A 19,117-nucleotide genomic window follows, 5' to 3' on the forward strand; every position below is an offset into this window, starting at 1 on the left:
AACCTTAAAAGGTTGTGTGTGGTAGCTGGGCGTTGGGGTGACGGTATTAGCTACTGCATAATTCATGCGTCTGCTCTTGTGAATGCAGCAGCCACATTGATCGACAGTTTTCAATGGAATCTAGCTTCGTGTTTAATTATTTAGATCTCAAGCAGGTGGATATGTGGTGCACTGGATGACAAATTTGTTCATACGTACAAGAGCTTAAGTAGCATTTTAAAAGCCAACACTCCACCAAGTGCAATGACAGGGTGACGTGAAACGTCTACTGGGACTTGCACACAGCTCACACCCTTTTTATAAACAAAGAATTATTTCAGGAGAAACTCATCTTACCTACATGCACAAACATGGGTTTTACTCTTGTACTCACATCTACTTTATTGTCATCATTTAAATAGGTATGTTACTAACAGACCAAGGACGACCCCGGATCGTAATGGGTTTTTCCCTTCATACCTTTTAACGAGATATTGATTACCAATCGCACATAACTGTCCTGTAGCTATAAATTAGAAAGGAATGATCTCACCACAACCTAACTTCTTCCGTCACATAAAAAAAAAATCACTGCTATATTTTTAGTAGTTGGAAGAAACTGGGACGATGACATCAAGGCCACGAGCTGGAAATATGGATGACAAGTAGAAATGATCAATACTGACAATGTGGGCTCAAGGCGGGGTTGAGATAACCTAATATGACCTGACAAACACAGATTCCTATCGACCGATTGATTACATCTTTTGAAATCTGATCAGCAATAACATTCGTTAGGGCTAGTATAATCACCTGCAATATTAGGGTTTATTTACTTTCTATATTTGGCACTTGTTGTTGCAGTAGAATGACAAAACCTCTTTCTGATTTTGGCAAAAAATCATCTTCGCGTCATCTTTAATTCACTTATTTAAAATACAATGGTTTCAAATCATGTCATGGTGGGTGGGTCATTCAGACAAAAAAATGCCTGTTGCATCTGTCTCCATTTTCTTTACACAATGAGTGCACTGAAATCTCTCTCGAGTCAAATGACAAATCTCGGAAATACTTCCTGTAAGGAAACATACTCGAGTGTCTCATATAGCAAAGTTACTGCATTACTCAACGTAAATCAACTAGTTCTTTTTAATTCACTTTAAGATGATAGGTTGCCTGTTTTGGCAACAGAAAATATGGACTCAAGGGCTATAACTCAAGACTGGGATTTTATCACCGAGCCCTACTGTAATTAATCAAATCCAGACCATCCAAAATCAAACCACACAAGCGCCATTCAATTTACCATGGAGAGAGAGAGGGAGGGAGAGAGAGAGAGGGGGAGAGAGAGAGAGAGACTGAAGGTGCAGTGGGCATCATATAAATAATATTGTGATATGTTACTGATCCATGTTGGTAAATTATTTCCCTTCTCCAGAGAGGTCAGAGTTCAGGGACAGCCACAAAACAGTGAGAGGAGCAATTTAAAGACTTCATAAAGAAACACTAGCAGACTGCACACCTGCAGCCTGCAATAAGCCGTGGCTGTGCATGAGTCAAACCATATGTGCTCTCCTGGATGAACAAATACACCTTAACATTTTAAACTACAACCCAGCCTTTAATCCATAAAATCAACACGCCCTGTAGTGAGTATTCATGTCACTTAAACAATGTACTGTATGTATCTGCAGCCACGTTCACTGGCAAACAACTGAGATGCAGTGGAAAGTTACTGGTGCAGTGAAGAGGAGAAGGACCCAGCCGAATGACAATGGACGGATTATTCTACCCATGCTACCATAGATGCCAGGACACTTGTTATTGTCAGTGGAGGAAAGTTGTCTTGTGCTCCACAACAATGACTGCATAGGCACATTTTATTTGCACTTCCTGTTTGGAAGGTTTAGCATTACATTACAGTACACTATTTTCAAATTAACATAAGTGCATCTGGGTTTCATTGTAATGTAAATATTAACCACATTTTCAAACATTGCACTGATTCTAAACTCCAGTTCACCACAAAAGATGTAAATAAAGAGCAACAATAGTTCCTGACACTTTCCATCAAACATCCCAGTAACCTTTGTTTCTTATGCTGCAGTCACATCGAATGCAAATTTTCGCATCGCACCGTGCCATTCACACCACAAGATCCTCATTTTGTAGTATTCTTGTGTGCATTCGTGTCGATCGTGTCTACCAGGTACAACGACTTTCTCGCTTGACGATGGGACATCAGTCGGAGAATCTCAATGCTGATTGGTTTTCGCACCATTGTATAAGGCGAAAGTTTTTGCCAAAGTTGACATTTTCCAACTGTAGCTCACACACACCCTGTCATGCGCCAATTCCACCATTTTCCCTGCATAGTGAAATGCAAAAGCTGGAGTGATGCTTCACATGAATGACATCTAAACATCACCTTTTACCCACTCAATGTTTCTATTGCACTTGCTGGCATTTAACTTTCATCAATATGCCATATTTTTATCTCAAGCGCAAAATGTTATATGATATTTCAAAAAAGAAGAAGAAAAATGTCTTTCTTTTAAGTGCACAAATTGAAAATGTGCATTAAACAGGTAATCTAGTAGAATTTGACAGCTTTTGCTTAAAAAAAATATGTGAATTTTAACTGTAACAGAACATTTCTACACTCTCCCTTCATCACTGTTTTCTTGTAACTAAACTCGCATTTACTTTTATCAGCGACCATCTTTCGTGGTGGGCAGGGCACAGCGGCGGGGTGCGGTGTCCCAGTCTGGTTATAGGTACCAGGTTTGCACCATAACCTACAGCAGACCCAGGAAGCTTCATGCAGGCTGCAGATGCCCCTCTAACAGGGCATATAGCTGGGGAAGCCCCTGTGATTCAACGGCTGATACGACGACAAATTGGAGATTGTTTGTTTTCCCTGGAAAACGTGCTGGAAAGCTTCCGCCCTCGGGGTTTCCTTGAACCCCTGCTCCGTTTATAATTACGGCTTTAGCTAGCAAGTTACTGTACTTCCAGTGACCTGCCGGTCGGCCCTCTTTCTGTTATAAGCCCGTATAACAAAGGTAGAATGGTGAATGTGGTCTTCAAACATCACTCAAACATAACACACAAGAAAAACTGCTTCTACATACCCTCCGCGCGCGTGCGAAGATCGGACACGGTTCTTTGGACGGGCGGCATCTCTCCACGCAGAGCCGGGCGACGGCACCTGTCAAGCGGCCGATAGTTCTCCTCTCCCTGCGGGGCTGCTGCTCCTACTCAAACGTCAGGTTTTTTTTTATTAAAAAAAAAAACCGGCAAAAATTCAGCAGAGGGAGCTCTATCATGCGGGCTGTACTGCTGATAGTGAGATATATGTTAAGAGATACAGCCAACATTGGTTTCCCGGTGGTAAGAGAAACATGTTCAGAAGCGCAGCAGCATCACGGTTCCCCTCCCCTGCATCCCGGTTCACACGGCCGAGTTGGGAGTTCACACACGCCGTCACTTTGGAGGAGTGGAAACGGATTTACCACACACTGGAGAGAGAGGGATGGTGCCGCTTCACAATATGGACTGTACCACATTCACCGCAGCGAGAGGGGGGGTCGAACAAACGAATACATCGACATTTCACCGCTGCTAAGGCAATTTGTTTTCATGCACGCAAACGTATTAGAGGTCAAATGTCCGTTACTAGTGGGTCCATTTACGACTGAGACGCATACAGGTTTTAAAAGCGACAAACAATTTATTGTTTGGTGTGAATCCCCCCTCTGCAGTAAGCGTTGTTCACAGATCGAAGACACAATAATAGTACTCTGTGGGTGGGAGTAGGGTTACCACAACTGAAGCTTTCTTTATATATATGTATAATGTAGTTTTTTATTAATGTTTAATACTTACTGCAGCGTTAGAAAATGACAACATTTCAACATTCAGTACGATTACTAATAGTTTTTATGCAGGAAATACGTTTATACTGACATCAATTCCTCTGCACAACGTTTGTTGATTCTCATTCTTTCATTTTCTATCTATTTATCTACTCCCTTTTTGTTTAGATAAACTATTGTATAGGTGTTATTTCTTCAAGTAACTGAAAAAAATATGCTGTGATCTTTTTTGGGGGGGATTTATTAAACAATTTAATTTCTTCATTATATATTGTGCATTTTGTCCATGTAATGCAACTGGGTTCCTTTACACCACTTTATTGCAGAGGGAAATAAAACCTAATATAGTTACAATACAGGTTCAGTAAGTGAAAAAGTAGCATTTATAAATTAAGCCACCAAGCACATTTTTACAATACAATGTAAGTTAAATATTCTTGACATTTTATTACTGAATTACATGGTAATGGTGGGATATGGTCAAATTAAATGACTAATATCATCATCTACGCTTTTGTTGACCACAGAGTTACAACAAAGGCACATTAGAGCAACCTTGATTTGAGTATTTAGGGTTTAAAATATGTTTGTTAGTCAAGAAACACTTTCATTAAATCCCAAACTCCTATATTATGTTACTCAAAGGGGTCACCTTACATTACATTTTCTGATTAGGAATGTTTTTGAATATAAAATGTGGCAGAAATATGGCACCTGCCGTTTAAGGTGCCTATAGACTAAGGAATAAAATGATCAGTCCTGTCCATAAAAACTCAAAAACATATGAAAACAGGCCTGGGGAGCCACTGCAGTGGAATAGAGTAGTTGTAAGTAGACACTTGAATCAGTCACTGTGTTATTATGTGATTATAGTCTAGAGAATAGCTCAGCGGCAGGTCTAATCCAGGGTGACTTACTCGATTTGCTTTTCATCCCTCATTGGTGTGTCACTCACACAAGTTTCCAAAAATAGAACATATGGAAAACAAACATACATGGAAAACAAACATACATGCAAACCAATAGAAGAAAGCTGCAAAAAAAAAGACAAAAGCCTTCTCATCTGCTCTGCACTGCTACAGTCACTGTGCATTCAATAAATCAAAGGGGGGTTCTCATAGCCACTGCAGTTGAAATGCAAATGACACATGAAGACAGCATTTGTGCAGCAGCAGCACCACTGCAGTTGTCTGAGAGAAGTGCAGTTTCACGCCACATTTATTTTTTTTCCTCATGTGTGTACATTTGCACTGGCAAGGATTTCATTCTAGCTGCGTGTCCTGATTGTGTGCATTTGTATTCACAAGTAGATTCCTTATTTGTGAGTGCACACTCTGATTTCCTGTATATCTTACAAGGGAAACAATTATGTGACAGACAAATCTGATCTCTGTGCTTATGTTTTTACAATTATAAACATACTTCTTTGAATCCTGTGAGGGAACAAGTGAGTCCATGAGAAGAAAAAGAGAATTAAACATAAACACAGGGGGCTTGATTTACATAGCATCATCCAGAAATAAGAAATGAAGACTTGAACATGTGCACCTCCTCCTGTGTCTGCTACAGACTCATCTTCACCAAAAAAATCCCTTTCTTCCCCCCCCCACTCCACCTAATTCAACATCAGCTCACCATCATGGGGATTTGGCTCTGTAGCTCCCACCGTTGCTAAGCAACAGTGGCAAGAATCCTGCCTCTTCATTGTATGTATGTGTGTATGTGTGTGTGTGTGCGTGCTGGTTGTTGTGTTTTGTAGCATATCCAGACCTGACAATGACTCGTTCGACCGGCTGCACACGTTTCTACTTCTGTAGAGCGGTGTATCAATTACACGCAGCATGACATTTTCTTTTCTTTTTTTTAAATCAGAACAACACACATTCAGCTCCTCTCACACCTTTGTTCTTCTCTCCTTCCTTCATATGATATTTCGTTGTAAATGTTTACTTTGGCTGGCTGCTGCAAAGCATAGAAAAGATCAACTGTATGCGATGAGTGGAAATGCATTTATAGGTCAGCAAATCTTTTCTCTGTTTTTTGCTTTGAAACTCTCAAACCCATTTAGGTAACAACTTAATATCCCCATCTGTGAATTTCAGACAAACTGAAGGAGTAAGTGTTCTCTCACAGGTTGAGAAAATGTAATTTTATAGCCATAAAGTTGTTTTGGTTGCTTACAAAAATGATACTACAACGCTCAAAAGCATTTGGAGATCCATAACTCATTGTGGAGGCAAAGCTGCAGAAAGAGTGATGGCTCAGCCCAATAAACTCATAATATTTGACAGGTTGTTTTTGGTCATCATACTTGTCAACATCTCTACAAATCATCAGGTGGAACAACAAGTCTGTAAATGTTAGGAAAAAGTCACATGCAGATAATTATCAAATGGTATCCATTACCTCAGTTATTACCTCGGCGTGAATCAGCATGTCACTGATTTTATGATTAATCACTGTTCCCGATTGTAAGGACTGATGAAACCAAGCCATCATCAGGCCGGCAGCTGCCTCCCTCTGCCTGCAGGGAGTGATTGGGCAGGAGGACGTTCAGCTGTAATTGAATTGACTGTACTGTGCCTCCTTGTGGATGTTGATCCATGGTCAGGGAAGCATGAGGCGCTGTGATGGACAGTTAATCACAAATGGCGAATCATTGTGGAGTCATTTTTCTTGAGCAGTGTTCACAGTTGTTCACTGATACTCATAACGAAGGGTTGTAGTAATGTAATGTAGTAATAATAATGACGTTTGTTCAGTGTGATTTTGTCTTATTGCAACAACTCAGAGGTGAAACGTAAAGATCACACTGGCAATCCATGAATAGTCATGCTGCACAAAATCAAAGCCTGCTTTCTTTGACTCAGCCGGGCAAACAAACAGCAATGAAAGGATTAATCTTTTCCAATGGCTTCTCTAATGGCAGCTGAGGCGTCAGGCGAGGCAACATTAACGACACTGATGAGGAGACTGAGAGACAAACTCCCGCGGTTGATTAGACTATTTAGAACATTGAACAGAAGAAAATAAAAACAGGGTTCAAAAGCAGTGTTCGTCATCTCATGTCTGCTGAAATTAGATAAAAAACGGCTTCCCATGACATGGGTGTTGTTTCCCCCCCTAAAGTCTAGATAAGGCCGGCATGTGTTTACAGCAGGGCAGACACATGTCGGGCTTGTTTTCATGCATATTTGATGCATCGTTACTCATCTTCTCATCTGCTGTGAATGTGTTCACGTGATGTTTTTGGACAGAAACAAGTGAAGAAATTGACTCCCCATTACTTATTGTAATCTATGGGGTCTCTGGGAGACGGATGTTTGAGAGACTGCTCCTCCATGACATAAAAAAACGACTTAAAATGAAAATAATGTGTAAAGACAGTTACCATTTTTATTCCAATTACTAGAACAGAACATTGTTGTTTAGCTGGGATGTGACATCAGCTTCATCCAAAAACGGATTATATTATATTATATTATATTATATTATATTATATTATATTATATCATATCATATCATATCATATCATATCATATCATATCATATTATATTATGACCCTCATGTGTGCAGAATGAAGCGGTAGAAGATGGTTGGATGGATTATACTGATATCTATTCAAGAGTGTAACTTATACAATATCAGAATATCAGTAAGCAGCGAGAAACAGAAAACTTTGTTTTCAAGTGAAGAACCTAAACAACTCTTCATCAGTAATTTCTCATCAGTGCGGGGACACTATTAGTGTCATAAAGCCTCGAAACAACCAAAAAGTTATAAGCTCAACAAAACCTCGTCCTAGAGTACTAGTTCAAATAAATACCGCTCAGACACTACTTTCAAAGTCCAGACACCCGAATGGTTTCTTACATGCCTAATAGCAGCACTAATACAGTGAGCCTTCGCAGGCCACACTGTAATAGCTGCTGTAAAGTTGTCAAAATGAAAGAGACTTTAAAGGAGAGTTAAGGTCACTGTGGATCAATAAAACCTGGAGCCGCAGCCAGACTCGTATTACTACTACAGCCTCACGATGTCATTAAATCTTAGTGTGACACTTGAGATGGGTTTTGTCTAATGATCAGCATGGGGTGATGTAAACACTCTGTGTGTGTGTGTGTGTGTGTGTGTGTGTGTGTGTGTGTGTGTGTGTGTGTGTGTCTTACCCAGGAGACAAACTGCAGCACTCAAACAGAGCGGCACTGTCACTGCTGCGTGCTGTCATCTCCGGGAAGCTGCTTCATCACCTGTGACACAGAAACAGGGGCTGAGGCGTCTCTGTATTGTGTCAGTGTGACAGTGACACATTATATGGTCTGGTTCTCTTCTCCTCTGCTGTGTGTGACGACAGGGCCGGCGAACACCTGCACTCCCACTCTGTGTGTAATACAGTAAGCAGCAAGAGTTCAGGGATTACACACTTGCTTACGTCATGGATCAAACGCACGTGGAAGATGTCACACTTTCGCGACGTCAGAATGAAAAGTCTGTGGAGAAATGTGTTGAGTTTATTCTTCGTTTTGTATATGTTTACTTTTCTTTGGGTGTACTCTGAAGTTTGAATAGGAGCTATACAAACATACTGCAAGGCAACTTTATGCAATATAAATCCAATTTAATGACTTAAGTGTGTGTTCAAGTGAAGTTTGTTCATAAGTGATTGACAAATCACAAAAATGTAGATCTGATGATGGCATTGAATGAAAAGTTATTGGGGTACATTATCTGGGATGGCTGCTTAAATACTAAATATTAAGGCAACAATTAAGTGAAAGTTCATCTTCTGGTAACCATGTGTGTCTGTGTTAAATATCATGACAAAACTATTAGTATTTGTTGAACTATGGACACAATATAGTGTTTTCACAATGTTTTCAATAAAAACTAAACTCACATACATTCACAGTATTTTAAAAACAAACCAATACAATAATGGTCAAAATAAATGAATATCAGAATAATAAACCTCTAAATATCAATGTAATGTAAAAAAAAAAAAAGTAAATAAAAAGCAGCAAGAGCATTTTAACTGTGTCATGCTATGGGCTGTTTATTTTCCTTCTTTAAAGCTTCACTGTGTAACTTCTGTCGCTAGCAATATTCTGCTTTAGCTTTGGTAAAAAAAAAAAAACAACTGTGTAAACTGCGATGAATAATTCAAAGACAACGATCATTTTACTTGAGCTTAGCTTGCCGGGTTGCCATGGTGGAAATGCATGTATTATTTACTGGCAGTGTGAGTCTGACTGTAAGGCAGCTTACGGACACTCAGTCATTTTTAGATCTGTTCCCTCAGCAGCAGCAGCAGCCGCCAGGATTAAACATAGTTGTAATCCATGGGAAACAAAGTCGTGTGTCTGAGCTGCGCGCTCACTTCTGAGTGAGAAGCAGGGAGCTACAGTGCAGCGTCGTGGACCATGTAAAACAGCCGAGGGTTCGCAATGGAGGCGACGATAGTGACAGCAGAGCAGGAGAAGCCACAGAAGCGGGTGAGGTTCCGCGTGGCTTCGGGGAACAGTGGCCGGGTGTTGAAGGAGATGTTCAAGGATGAGGGGCCTTCAGACTCCCTGGAGTCCGACTGCACCAGCAGCTCTGACGCCGAGCGGGCCAGCACCCCCTCCACAAGTGGAGATCCCCACGGACACCTGTACGGATACCTGGGCTCGGAGCTGGATGACAGTGAGTGTGAGCCTGATGAGCTACTCATGTACGCAGGGGCCACCAAGGACTGGATGTTCAACACAAAGAGGGTCAACATCCTCAGTAAAAATGGGACCGTGAGGGGGGTCAAGCACAAAGTCAGCGCAGGTCAGACGCTGTTTGAAAGCCTTCCCAGTTGCAGCAGTGTAAGTAGTTTACACCTGACTGGACCTTGTCTAATCGAATTCAGTTTAAATCTGTTTTATCAAATCACTTTTTTGGGGGGGGGGGGGGTTTCCTGAAGTTCCCGTCAGTGCCTGCGAGTCCTCGTCCTCAAGTCTAGTTACAGGTATGAACTACAAGCGGGAATGACTGAGATAAAGGCTCACAATAGAGGACAAGGTCGCAGGGCAATTAAAGATTGATGATGCATTTCGCTAAGAGTTTCACGAGAAACTAATCAGGTTAATGAATTCTCAGCGCTTCGCTTTCTACTGTCCGCGGACGGACAGAGAAGTGTTTGTTATTCTGATGTTCACGCTCACGGAAAGGTGGAGGATGAGGTCATATCCAAGAAACGGTTCCTCTGCTGAGTGATATCAGGCGGAGATGCCTTGTAGGCGAGATAAAGCTTCTCACCGTGATTAAGTGAGATTATCTTTCTTTAAGGGTGAAGTTCAAATGCTTATCAAGGTGAAGCCACTTCAGCTGGCCTCAGTGGAAAACTTGTGTGCGCGTTAATGCTTTAATCGACTTATATTGGGCATCATATTCAAGAAACAAAAAGATGTTTTTGTCGCTCTAGTTTGATCTGTTTTTAATTGTCATATAATGTTTTTATCATTGCGAGCTTTGAACTTAATCCACTGTATTATTGACAAATGTATAATCATTTGAATGGCCTGCATTAATTCCTGCCTTATCTGCAAAGTTGCTGCTTAGAAGAGAGAATTAATACATTTAAAGTTTAAAGATCTGGGGGGGGGGGGGGGGGGGGGGGATTGTTTGGTGTTTTTAATGTATAAAATACTTATAGAGAGTCAGTGCGTTATATAAATAACACAGTGTTTCAGTGATATGAAGGAGGACAGTAGAGAAAAGTGTCGTATAAGTGAGGGTCTTAAAAAAAGACTAAAATAACAATCATATAACTTTACCACGCTGAAAGTGTAACCCAAATAGCTGAATAGTCAAGTGACACAAATAAAAACGTGAACTTGACCAGCACCATGATGAGGTTTTGTAACTGGAAGGTCACAGACTTCCCCTAGCCGTCAGTGTCGTCTGATAATGCAGTTCTTTATTGTCTTCTCCTCTAAATGGGAACAGAATTTGACATAATGTTCTATTGAAGAAGACCTGAAACTAGTGACTGAGAAGAAAAAGGTTCACTGCGGTCATAAAACAAGTCAGATGTGGGATTATTTCCTCATACACTTACATTCAAACCGAGTCATCCCGTGGTGGCTGCTGAATAAACAGTATTTTCTTACTTCCTGTTTGGTTTCAACAAGCAAACAGGAAGACTATATTGTCTACTTTTTGTGTTAGGTTTATGGTCAGAAAATAATGTGCCTCAGAAAGACAGTAAACGTTACACCTCTAAAAAACATTCATTATATGATCAATTTCTCTTGTCTACTCTCCAAACAATGCAACAAGCTGAATGCAATCTACTGCATTTACAGCAAGAAAGCAGAAGTACCAAATACACACCAGCTTTAAAAACAAACCGGAACTGCTCTTTCCTGTCAACAGGAGATTGTCTGGGTCAGATTTACGTAGTACGTTCACAATGCAGGAACATTCCCAGAATATTTATAGTCAGTGTTTGGATTTAAGTAGTCTGTAGTCACAGGCACTAGCTCACTGTGAATCTTCTAAGGGATTTTCCTATTAAACTATTATTTTGTCAATAAACGCAAACATTTTTAGCAAAAAACCAATAATCTAGATTTGGTTAATCTGAACCACATGTGCAGATACACTGTATTAAAAGGAAACTCCTGTGTTTTCATAGGTGGAGTTGTCACTTGAGTTTGGGCGGATTGTGATCTACACGACCAGCTTCCGCGTGGTGAGGACCACGTTTGAGCGCTGTGAGCTGGTCAGAAAGATCTTCCAGAACCACAGGGTCAAGTTTGTGGAGAGGAACATTGCTCTGGACATCGAGTACGGGAAGGAGTTGGAGGAGCGGTGCAAACGGGTGGGAGAACCTCCTTCACTACCTGTCGTGTTCATCGATGGACACTACCTTGGGGTCAGTCAACGACACTCCCTCCTTGTGATATTTGTTATCGGTCGTTGTCTAAGCGAGTTCACTGCAGATTCTGGGATTAAACTTGTTTTGCAGGGTGCGGAGAAAATACTTGGTATGAATGAATCAGGGGAACTTCAAGACCTTCTGACAAAAATTGAGGTAGGTTTGCTTTGGAAATCACACCCTGAATAATTGATGTCTATTAAAATGTATGTATTTCCTGGTGAATCAGGTCGAGTCAAGCACTTTGGTTTGACACATATTGACGTTCAATTATTCATACCTTCAGACTGACGGAACGTCGTGTTTGCTCGGCAGCATATGTAATATTTAAGCGTGAGGTGATTATACAGTCATAATAATAAATCAACACTTCGCCCCAAAGCCATGAAGATGGAGACGGCGGCAAACAGGAGCGGCCGTTCCCACACATTTGTCACGTCATCCATAAAACATGAGCAAAATGCAACGTTAAACATGCATGTACATCAATACGTGACCATCACTAATGCTATTGATTCCGCCTGCAACACGTTTGTCCAAACTCTGAGACGCACCAGTGATATTGATCTGCGGAACAAACTGAGTTTGCAGCCAGTCACATAAGCGCACAAGCGCTGCCATTCGCTGTGGCTTTCACTTTAATCTGGTATTTAGCTCCAACAAAAGTCTTAATAAGGGAGAACAATGTGATGACATTTAACTCACTGCAGGCTGTTGAAAGGTCATTGCATTCACTAATTAGTCCTGTTAGTATATTAGTATATCTGCAATGTTATAAATCAAAGCAATAGTTTGACATTTTGGAAAGTAGCATACAATTAGCATTGTTCTTTAGATGTAAATATAGATATCATCCTGTTCTCTGTCTGCTTAAATGTGCCGCTGCAGGTGGTTAGCTTATCTTAGCTTAGCTTAGCTTAGCACAAAGATGAGACTGATGAAATAACAAAGCACATTTACCAGCACCTTTAAGCTCCCCGATAAACATGTTATAGTTAATAAACTATTTTTTTCAATTCATGGAAAACTAAAGTGTGGAAACACAAATGCCAACAACAATATGGAAAACAACAGAAAAAAACATCCTGTTATTCTGAGTTGGGAGTGTGGTTAGCTCACTATGTAGCATCGTTAGCATGCTGCTAGCATCATTATGTAGGTATCTTACTGTCTTGTGTTATGTGTTGTGAACATAACTTAAGAAAACAAGGAACTAACCGTTATATTTTATTATGCTTTTTGAATTTAAGAGATGTGCTTGACAAGTATTTATAAATGTTTGTGAGCTTAAATCTGGGGAACGGTTTGGGTGATGGGTTGCAGCAAATAAATTGTTTGAAAAGCAACACAAAACAATACATTTTTGTGAGGTCAATGGATGACAATGGTTTTTTCTTTTTGTGCATTCACAGCTTTTGCATTTTTATAACATTTATTGACATTTCTGTGGTTTCTGCCCAGTCAGGAGCTTAAAGTGCAGTCAGAAATCATCACAGAACCTTTAGACTTTAGACACTTTTACAACTTTAATGCTCTTAATTACAATCCAAAGGATTATGTACTGCTAATATTAACACAGCATATAGGCCTGCTGCCTGCATGACTTTCTGGAGTAGGCTACCCACTTGTTACGAAAGAGATTTTGTTTGTTTATTTGCTTTTATGTGCTTTTATTTTGCTCTGTATCATTTTTAAATGCTTTCTACTTCTATTGGTTTATACTGGCGTCATTCTCTACAGCACTTTGGTCAACCTCGGTTGTTTTTAAATGCACTCTACAGTTGAGGACGAAATTATTAGTTATTGTTTTAAAGGTATTTTAAAGTGCTGTTAAACAGCTTTTTCATACATCGTAGTTTTACTTACTTCCACAAAAACCAAAAACTACCAGGGTCAAAATGATTAAGTTATTAATAAAAACGGACCTTTTGATTGAGCCATAGCACAAACCACTGTTGTGCAATGATGTGCTTAACTTTGTAATGCTCAAAACTTTTTAAAAAATGAAGTTAAAACTGAGAGTTCTCTCCCAATTTACACTCAGTATAAAATCTCCAGTAAGGGTGTCACAGCTGTCACTTGAGAACGCACCATGCCAAAAAAAGAAAGAAATCAGTTCAGACCAGAGAAAAAGGATACATTTGAGATGAGTTCCAAACTCCCAGGAAACCACCAGTAAAATATAAAATAAGCCGTTTTAGTGCTTTAGAGACAAAATGTCTGCTGGGAGTCTGAGTGTGAGTGGGTTCAAGGGAAGTCCACTGCAGCTGGGATGATGATGAGGACCAATTAGGTCCCAGCATCCACCTAAACACTCACACACACGTCATTCAGTCAAACATGCACACCTGCAACCCATCTCACACTCACCTACGTCAACACCCTGGGGTCGTAACACCTCTGATGTCCCGTTAACTTCAGGGTGAAGCAACTGCTTCAAGAAAGAGAAATGAAATAATATGAAAATTAAAGACTTCAAATTAAAAACACAAAAGCAACCTGCTTATAAAGAAAATCCTCCGGGGGAGTTTGAATAAGTACAAGACGTCTGACCAATGTCTGACTTTTTGTTTGATTAACGATTTTCTTGGGCCTTAAATGTATTAAAAGCAGGTTTAAGTTAGATTTTATGAGGTTTTTAGAGGATGAACTGAACTGGATACTTGGTAAGTTCATGTATATTTACTGTGCCGGAATTCAAGTGTCACTGATCGTCTCACCTAACTTTTAAATCATTCAGACAAAATTAAACCCTCATACTTTGGGTTTTTCATCCAGTGTTGGATTTTCCAGTGTGAGTCATTTAAAAAATAAAAAATAAAGGATATTTATTCATTTCCCAGAGGGTACAGCATCCCCAGACGTGCCAGACCTGTGGGGGCTTCGCCTTCATCCCATGCCCGATGTGCCATGGCAGCAAAATGTCCGTGTTCCGCAACTGCTTCACGGATTCCTTCAAAGCCCTCAAGTGCACTTCCTGCAACGAGAACGGTCTGCAGGCCTGTGTGAGCTGCAGCCAGTGAGATTTTATCATGTGCCTGACCCAGAATCCCTCACTCACCTCCTTCTCTGGGACCTTAGGACCCTGAACTGGACTAGAACACAAGCAGAGACACACGAAACACAGCAGGACTCTTCTTCCATGGCCATTGTTAGTTTAAAAAAAAGAAAAAAAAAAAGAATAAAAACAAATTTGTAATAAAAACCTGTGAATTTCAGCTCTTTATATAAAGGGGTAATTTCTTCATTTCTTCAAACTCTGAGGAGTCACAAACTATAGCGTCACCTCAAGTGAACTTCAGCTTGTTTGTTAATTAGTGACGAGGCTCCTTCATTAACAATGCTCTCGTCACTAATCCCATATCAGACAGACTTACGGAGAGCGGACACTCAGGACAGAGAGGGAAAGTCAAGGGCTCAATTTGCAACGGAGAGAAGGCCTGAAAGTGGAGACTGGACTCATTCATTTTATAGTTGTACAGTAGTGTGACACACACACTTGCACACATTTAAATAATAAATCAGGGGCATCCGTTATTTCAGATATTTTTAATGGCTCTTTTAGCAAACATAGACAGTCATTAACTATACGTACTTACGTATATATGGAAGAATACTTTTTGAAAAGCAGGTTTAACTAAACCTATATATTTTCTCAAGAGATTTACATACATAAATATTCTTCTAACCACATACATATTCTAACCTAAACAGATGAATAAATAAAAGGGGAAACCTAAATCAATGTCGAAATCTCTATGATCTAAATATTTCAGGTGGAAATCTGTGCTGATATAATTTTAATTTTTCTTTGAAAACAAATCAAATACATGGATGATTAGTGTTCCCTTAATTCCCTTAAGACAACATATACTGCAACTTAATAAATATATATATACATATATATATATATATATATATATATATATATATATATATATGTACTTTTACATGTTTTATTTCAAATGATTAATCAACTACTTAACATACAGATGTAACTCTGGTACGGAACTATTTAATTTCAACTGTGCTATAATGATGACAGATATACAAAAAACACATTTTAAATAGACCACGCAGCAGCATTAACATTAATAAACGATGATAAAATCACACATTTGAGTTCCTCGTGGACACATTAAGGGAGAAGTTTGTTTGGATTAAGGCTGCAGTGTAGGGAAAAATAATTAAAAATGAACATTTTCTTAAATCCAGATGATTAGAAGCAGGATGGAAATACCGTCAATGAAAGCGGCGTGATGTGTTCAGAAGACTGTCTGGATTATTTAAGCCTGTTTATTTTTGGGGGTAAAATGTCCGACTGTTGTTCTGTGACATGAGATGCTCACGCTGGCTAATCCAGAAGTAGCACAGTGCAGTGTAACTAATCGGTTCAATAATGTAGTGGCTGCAAAGGGGGACGTGGCTTTGCACTGAATAATTCAATCCGAGGGGGAACTTCATGTGCTCCCATTTTCCTTTTAACCCTTAAAAAAAAAGAAGAAGCAGTGGATTCTTGTGTGTGTTGGACTGCTGCAGAACCAAAGTCAGTGCAGTGTCCACAGTCCCTGAAGATCACACACAGTCCTTCCTCGCTTCTCTCTCTCTCTCTCTAAACGGATGATGTCATTTTGCTGTCTGCCGTCCAGGGAGTCAGGGAAACGCAGCTTAGCTCTCTGTGCTGTCATAGCCCTGTACAATGCTGCTTGAACATGATAAGACAAGGCAGCACTGTAAAGAGGCTAAAAGCACAGAGCAGGGAGGAGGAGGAGGAGGAGGAGGAGGAGGAGGATGCTCATCTGCCATGAAGACTTTCCCTGCCATCACACACTAAACCTGATCCTGAACCTGTGACAGAAAAAACACAGCAACCACATCACAAACACACGGTTAGTGTAGCTATTCTTCTTAGGACACTGCATTGACTTACATTCATTTGGACACCCTTAACAAAGACCCTTACCTTAACCAGAATTCAAATCTTAGTCCTAAACTTAACCTGGACCTTCAGAAATGAGGTTCTGCCTCATTGGGACCAGATTTTGGTTTCCATGAAGGGCTACTGGTCCTGACAATGCGTGTGTTTATGCCAGAAAAGGTCCTTAACACACACACGGTTGGTGTAGCTATTCTTCTCAGGACACTCCATTTACTTCCATTCATTTGGACAGCCTTAAACAAAGAATTATCCCTTTACCTCTAACCTTAACCATAACCAGTTCTTCAGAAGTGAGGTTTTGCCTCATCGGGACCAGGTTTTGGTCTCCTTGAGGATTACTGGTCCTGACAATGTCCTTAAGAGGCAACAAATACAAGAACACACACACACTCACACGGTTGGCATAGCTATTCTTCTTAGGACACTGCATTGACTTACATTCATTTGGACTGCTTAAACAAAGCCTTATCCCTTTATCCTTAACCTTAACCATAACCAGTTAATGACTAACCCTTACCTTAACCACAATTTTAAATCTTAGTCCTAAACCTAACCAGGTTTTGCCTCATTAGGACCAGGTTTTGGTCTCCTTGAGGACTACTGGTCCTGACAAGGTCTGTGTTTATGCCAGAAAAGGTCCTTAAGAGGAGAACGAACGCACACACACACACACACACGCAGGTGAATGAGGTCATGTTTTGTGCATATGGACAATGGGATGTGTTGATTTGACACCGCTGCACAAAATCTCGTTGTTGTTTTTTTTTTGTTTAATTACAAACGAGATTTTGTTTGTTCTGCAGCAAACAACAAAAGAGAGGATTTTCAGGGTTGGTGATGAAGGAGAAGCTGCATGAAAATCTCAGTCCCCAACTGTGCAGCTTCACTGCGCCCCCATCCGTGTGCAGCTGGAGGTTCATCACATACTGTGGAGATGGAGGGGGGTGAAAAAAACACAAAGAAACAGAAACAGGATCGAAAAACATCCGTTTTTCTTTATTTATAAAAAAAAAAACAGAGAAAGAAAATTGGGACGCAGTGACAGCGGTGATGTGATGTGCAGGGGGGGGGTTGTGTTGTCAGGCGTTTTTTCCCTCTTATAATAATAATTATAATAATGAAAATAATGAGGCAAAATCAGCATTATTTTCTGATTTAAAAAAAAAAAGAAGAAAATAAATGATGATTGTTAAATGAACGTGCACACGCGACCTTTCGTTCCCGTGCGGAGACATGGAAGGAAACGAGAGATGGGCAGTGGCACTGGCACGAGCTGACTGACTCGGGAATGGTATGACGAGACATGACACTGATAATAATGTTCGTGCAACAACCAGACAACATGGAATGGTCAAAAACCTGCACTGCTGTTCTGTCCGCACCGCCTCCGCGCTCCGGTTCTCGGCGACAAAAGAAAAAAACCCAAACCAAAACAAAAGCATATTTCAGTCGAGTGGTTTATAGCGTGGTCCGGCCGCGATGCCTGTGCGTAATGTTTTGAATGGTCGGTCAATGCGCAGACTGGTTGGAAATGACTGTTTTTTTTATTGACGTCAGCGCACAGGCGAGTCTCCTCCTCCTCCTCTTCATCCCTCCCATCGCTCTTTCTCTCTCTTCTCTACAACTGCACCATCTAATGGACTCGGTGTTACATCCCAGTCTCATCCTAAAACCCGAGGCTTGAAAACGAACCTCTTCACTGTGTCCACATGTGGTCAATGACATAACTCTATTCATAAACAATGGATTAGAGTTCCTAGGCTCAGGGGCGTAACAGCTCAAGGGGCCCCTGAAGCCCAGACCTCTGCTACTATCAATAACCTTATTTATACTACAATTTTAGTGTGGCCCTGAAGCCAAATAACACAGGCTATTACTGTATGTGATGCTATGTCATCATCTCCTGATATCTTGACAGGGGCCCTCTGTTAAATAACTCTGGTTATGTTATGTGATATAGCTTAATCTGGCCCTTCAGTCATGTACCACAGGCTATTACTGTATGTGATGTCAATAAAGGGCCACTTAGGCTATGTTACCTCCTCCAGGTGTCTTACCAGGGGCCCCTCAGTCAAATAACAAAGGTTATGATACATGATATAGCTTAATAGGGCCCCTCAGTCATATGCCATGGGTTATATTGCTCACCTCTGATGTCCGAAAGGGGCCCCTCAGGCTGTTATCCACCCCTGATGCCTTTCCAAGGACCCTCAGTCAAATAACAAAGGTTATGTTATATGATGTAGCTTAATCGGGCCCCTCAGTCATACACTTTAAAAATGTAAATCACATCACATAGCTATAATTAGGCATGACACATCACTGTATTGATGCAGAAACGTTCATGTGAGCATCATGACACCACCACTGCATAATAATCATTTAAGCTATTCATTCATTCATTTGTGGAGAGA

The 19,117-nt window shown here is 40.4% G+C and overlaps 2 protein-coding genes across 5 annotated transcripts in view; one reads left to right on the forward strand and one right to left on the reverse strand.

Moving 5' to 3' along the window:
* atp8a1 (ATPase phospholipid transporting 8A1) overlaps positions 1–3,485 on the reverse strand; it is a 90,530-nt gene extending 87,045 nt beyond the window's left edge. For all 4 annotated transcript variants that reach the window (XR_009242165.1, XM_058650484.1, XM_058650486.1 and 1 more), the window contains exon 1: positions 3,114–3,485. Coding sequence is in view for 3 of the 4 variants with exons in the window: in XM_058650484.1 (XP_058506467.1) it covers positions 3,114–3,162 (49 nt within the window). In the remaining variant the exon portion in view is untranslated. The remainder of the gene's footprint in view (positions 1–3,113) is intronic.
* A 5,686-nt stretch (positions 3,486–9,171) lies between these two features.
* On the forward strand, positions 9,172–14,896 carry grxcr1a (glutaredoxin and cysteine rich domain containing 1 a). Its single transcript, XM_058650268.1, has 4 exons — positions 9,172–9,707; positions 11,522–11,761; positions 11,855–11,920; positions 14,608–14,896. Exons 1-4 carry the CDS (start codon positions 9,303–9,305, stop codon positions 14,785–14,787), a joined length of 891 nt encoding a protein of 296 aa, XP_058506251.1. The 5' UTR covers positions 9,172–9,302; the 3' UTR covers positions 14,788–14,896.
* Positions 14,897–19,117: the final 4,221 nt, after the last annotated feature.

Source organism: Solea solea, chromosome 14 (genome assembly GCF_958295425.1).
Source record: "Solea solea chromosome 14, fSolSol10.1, whole genome shotgun sequence".
NCBI classification, from domain to species: domain Eukaryota; kingdom Metazoa; phylum Chordata; class Actinopteri; order Pleuronectiformes; family Soleidae; genus Solea; species Solea solea.

Coding starts and splice junctions, on each gene's coding strand:
- grxcr1a (XM_058650268.1), top strand. CDS start 9,303: ATGGAGGCGACGATAGTGACAGCAGAGCAGGAGAAGCCACAGAAGCGG. Junction 11,762..11,854: donor TCGATGGACACTACCTTGGG/GTCAGTCAACGA, acceptor CTTGTTTTGCAG/GGTGCGGAGAAAATACTTGG. Junction 11,921..14,607: donor ACCTTCTGACAAAAATTGAG/GTAGGTTTGCTT, acceptor TTCATTTCCCAG/AGGGTACAGCATCCCCAGAC.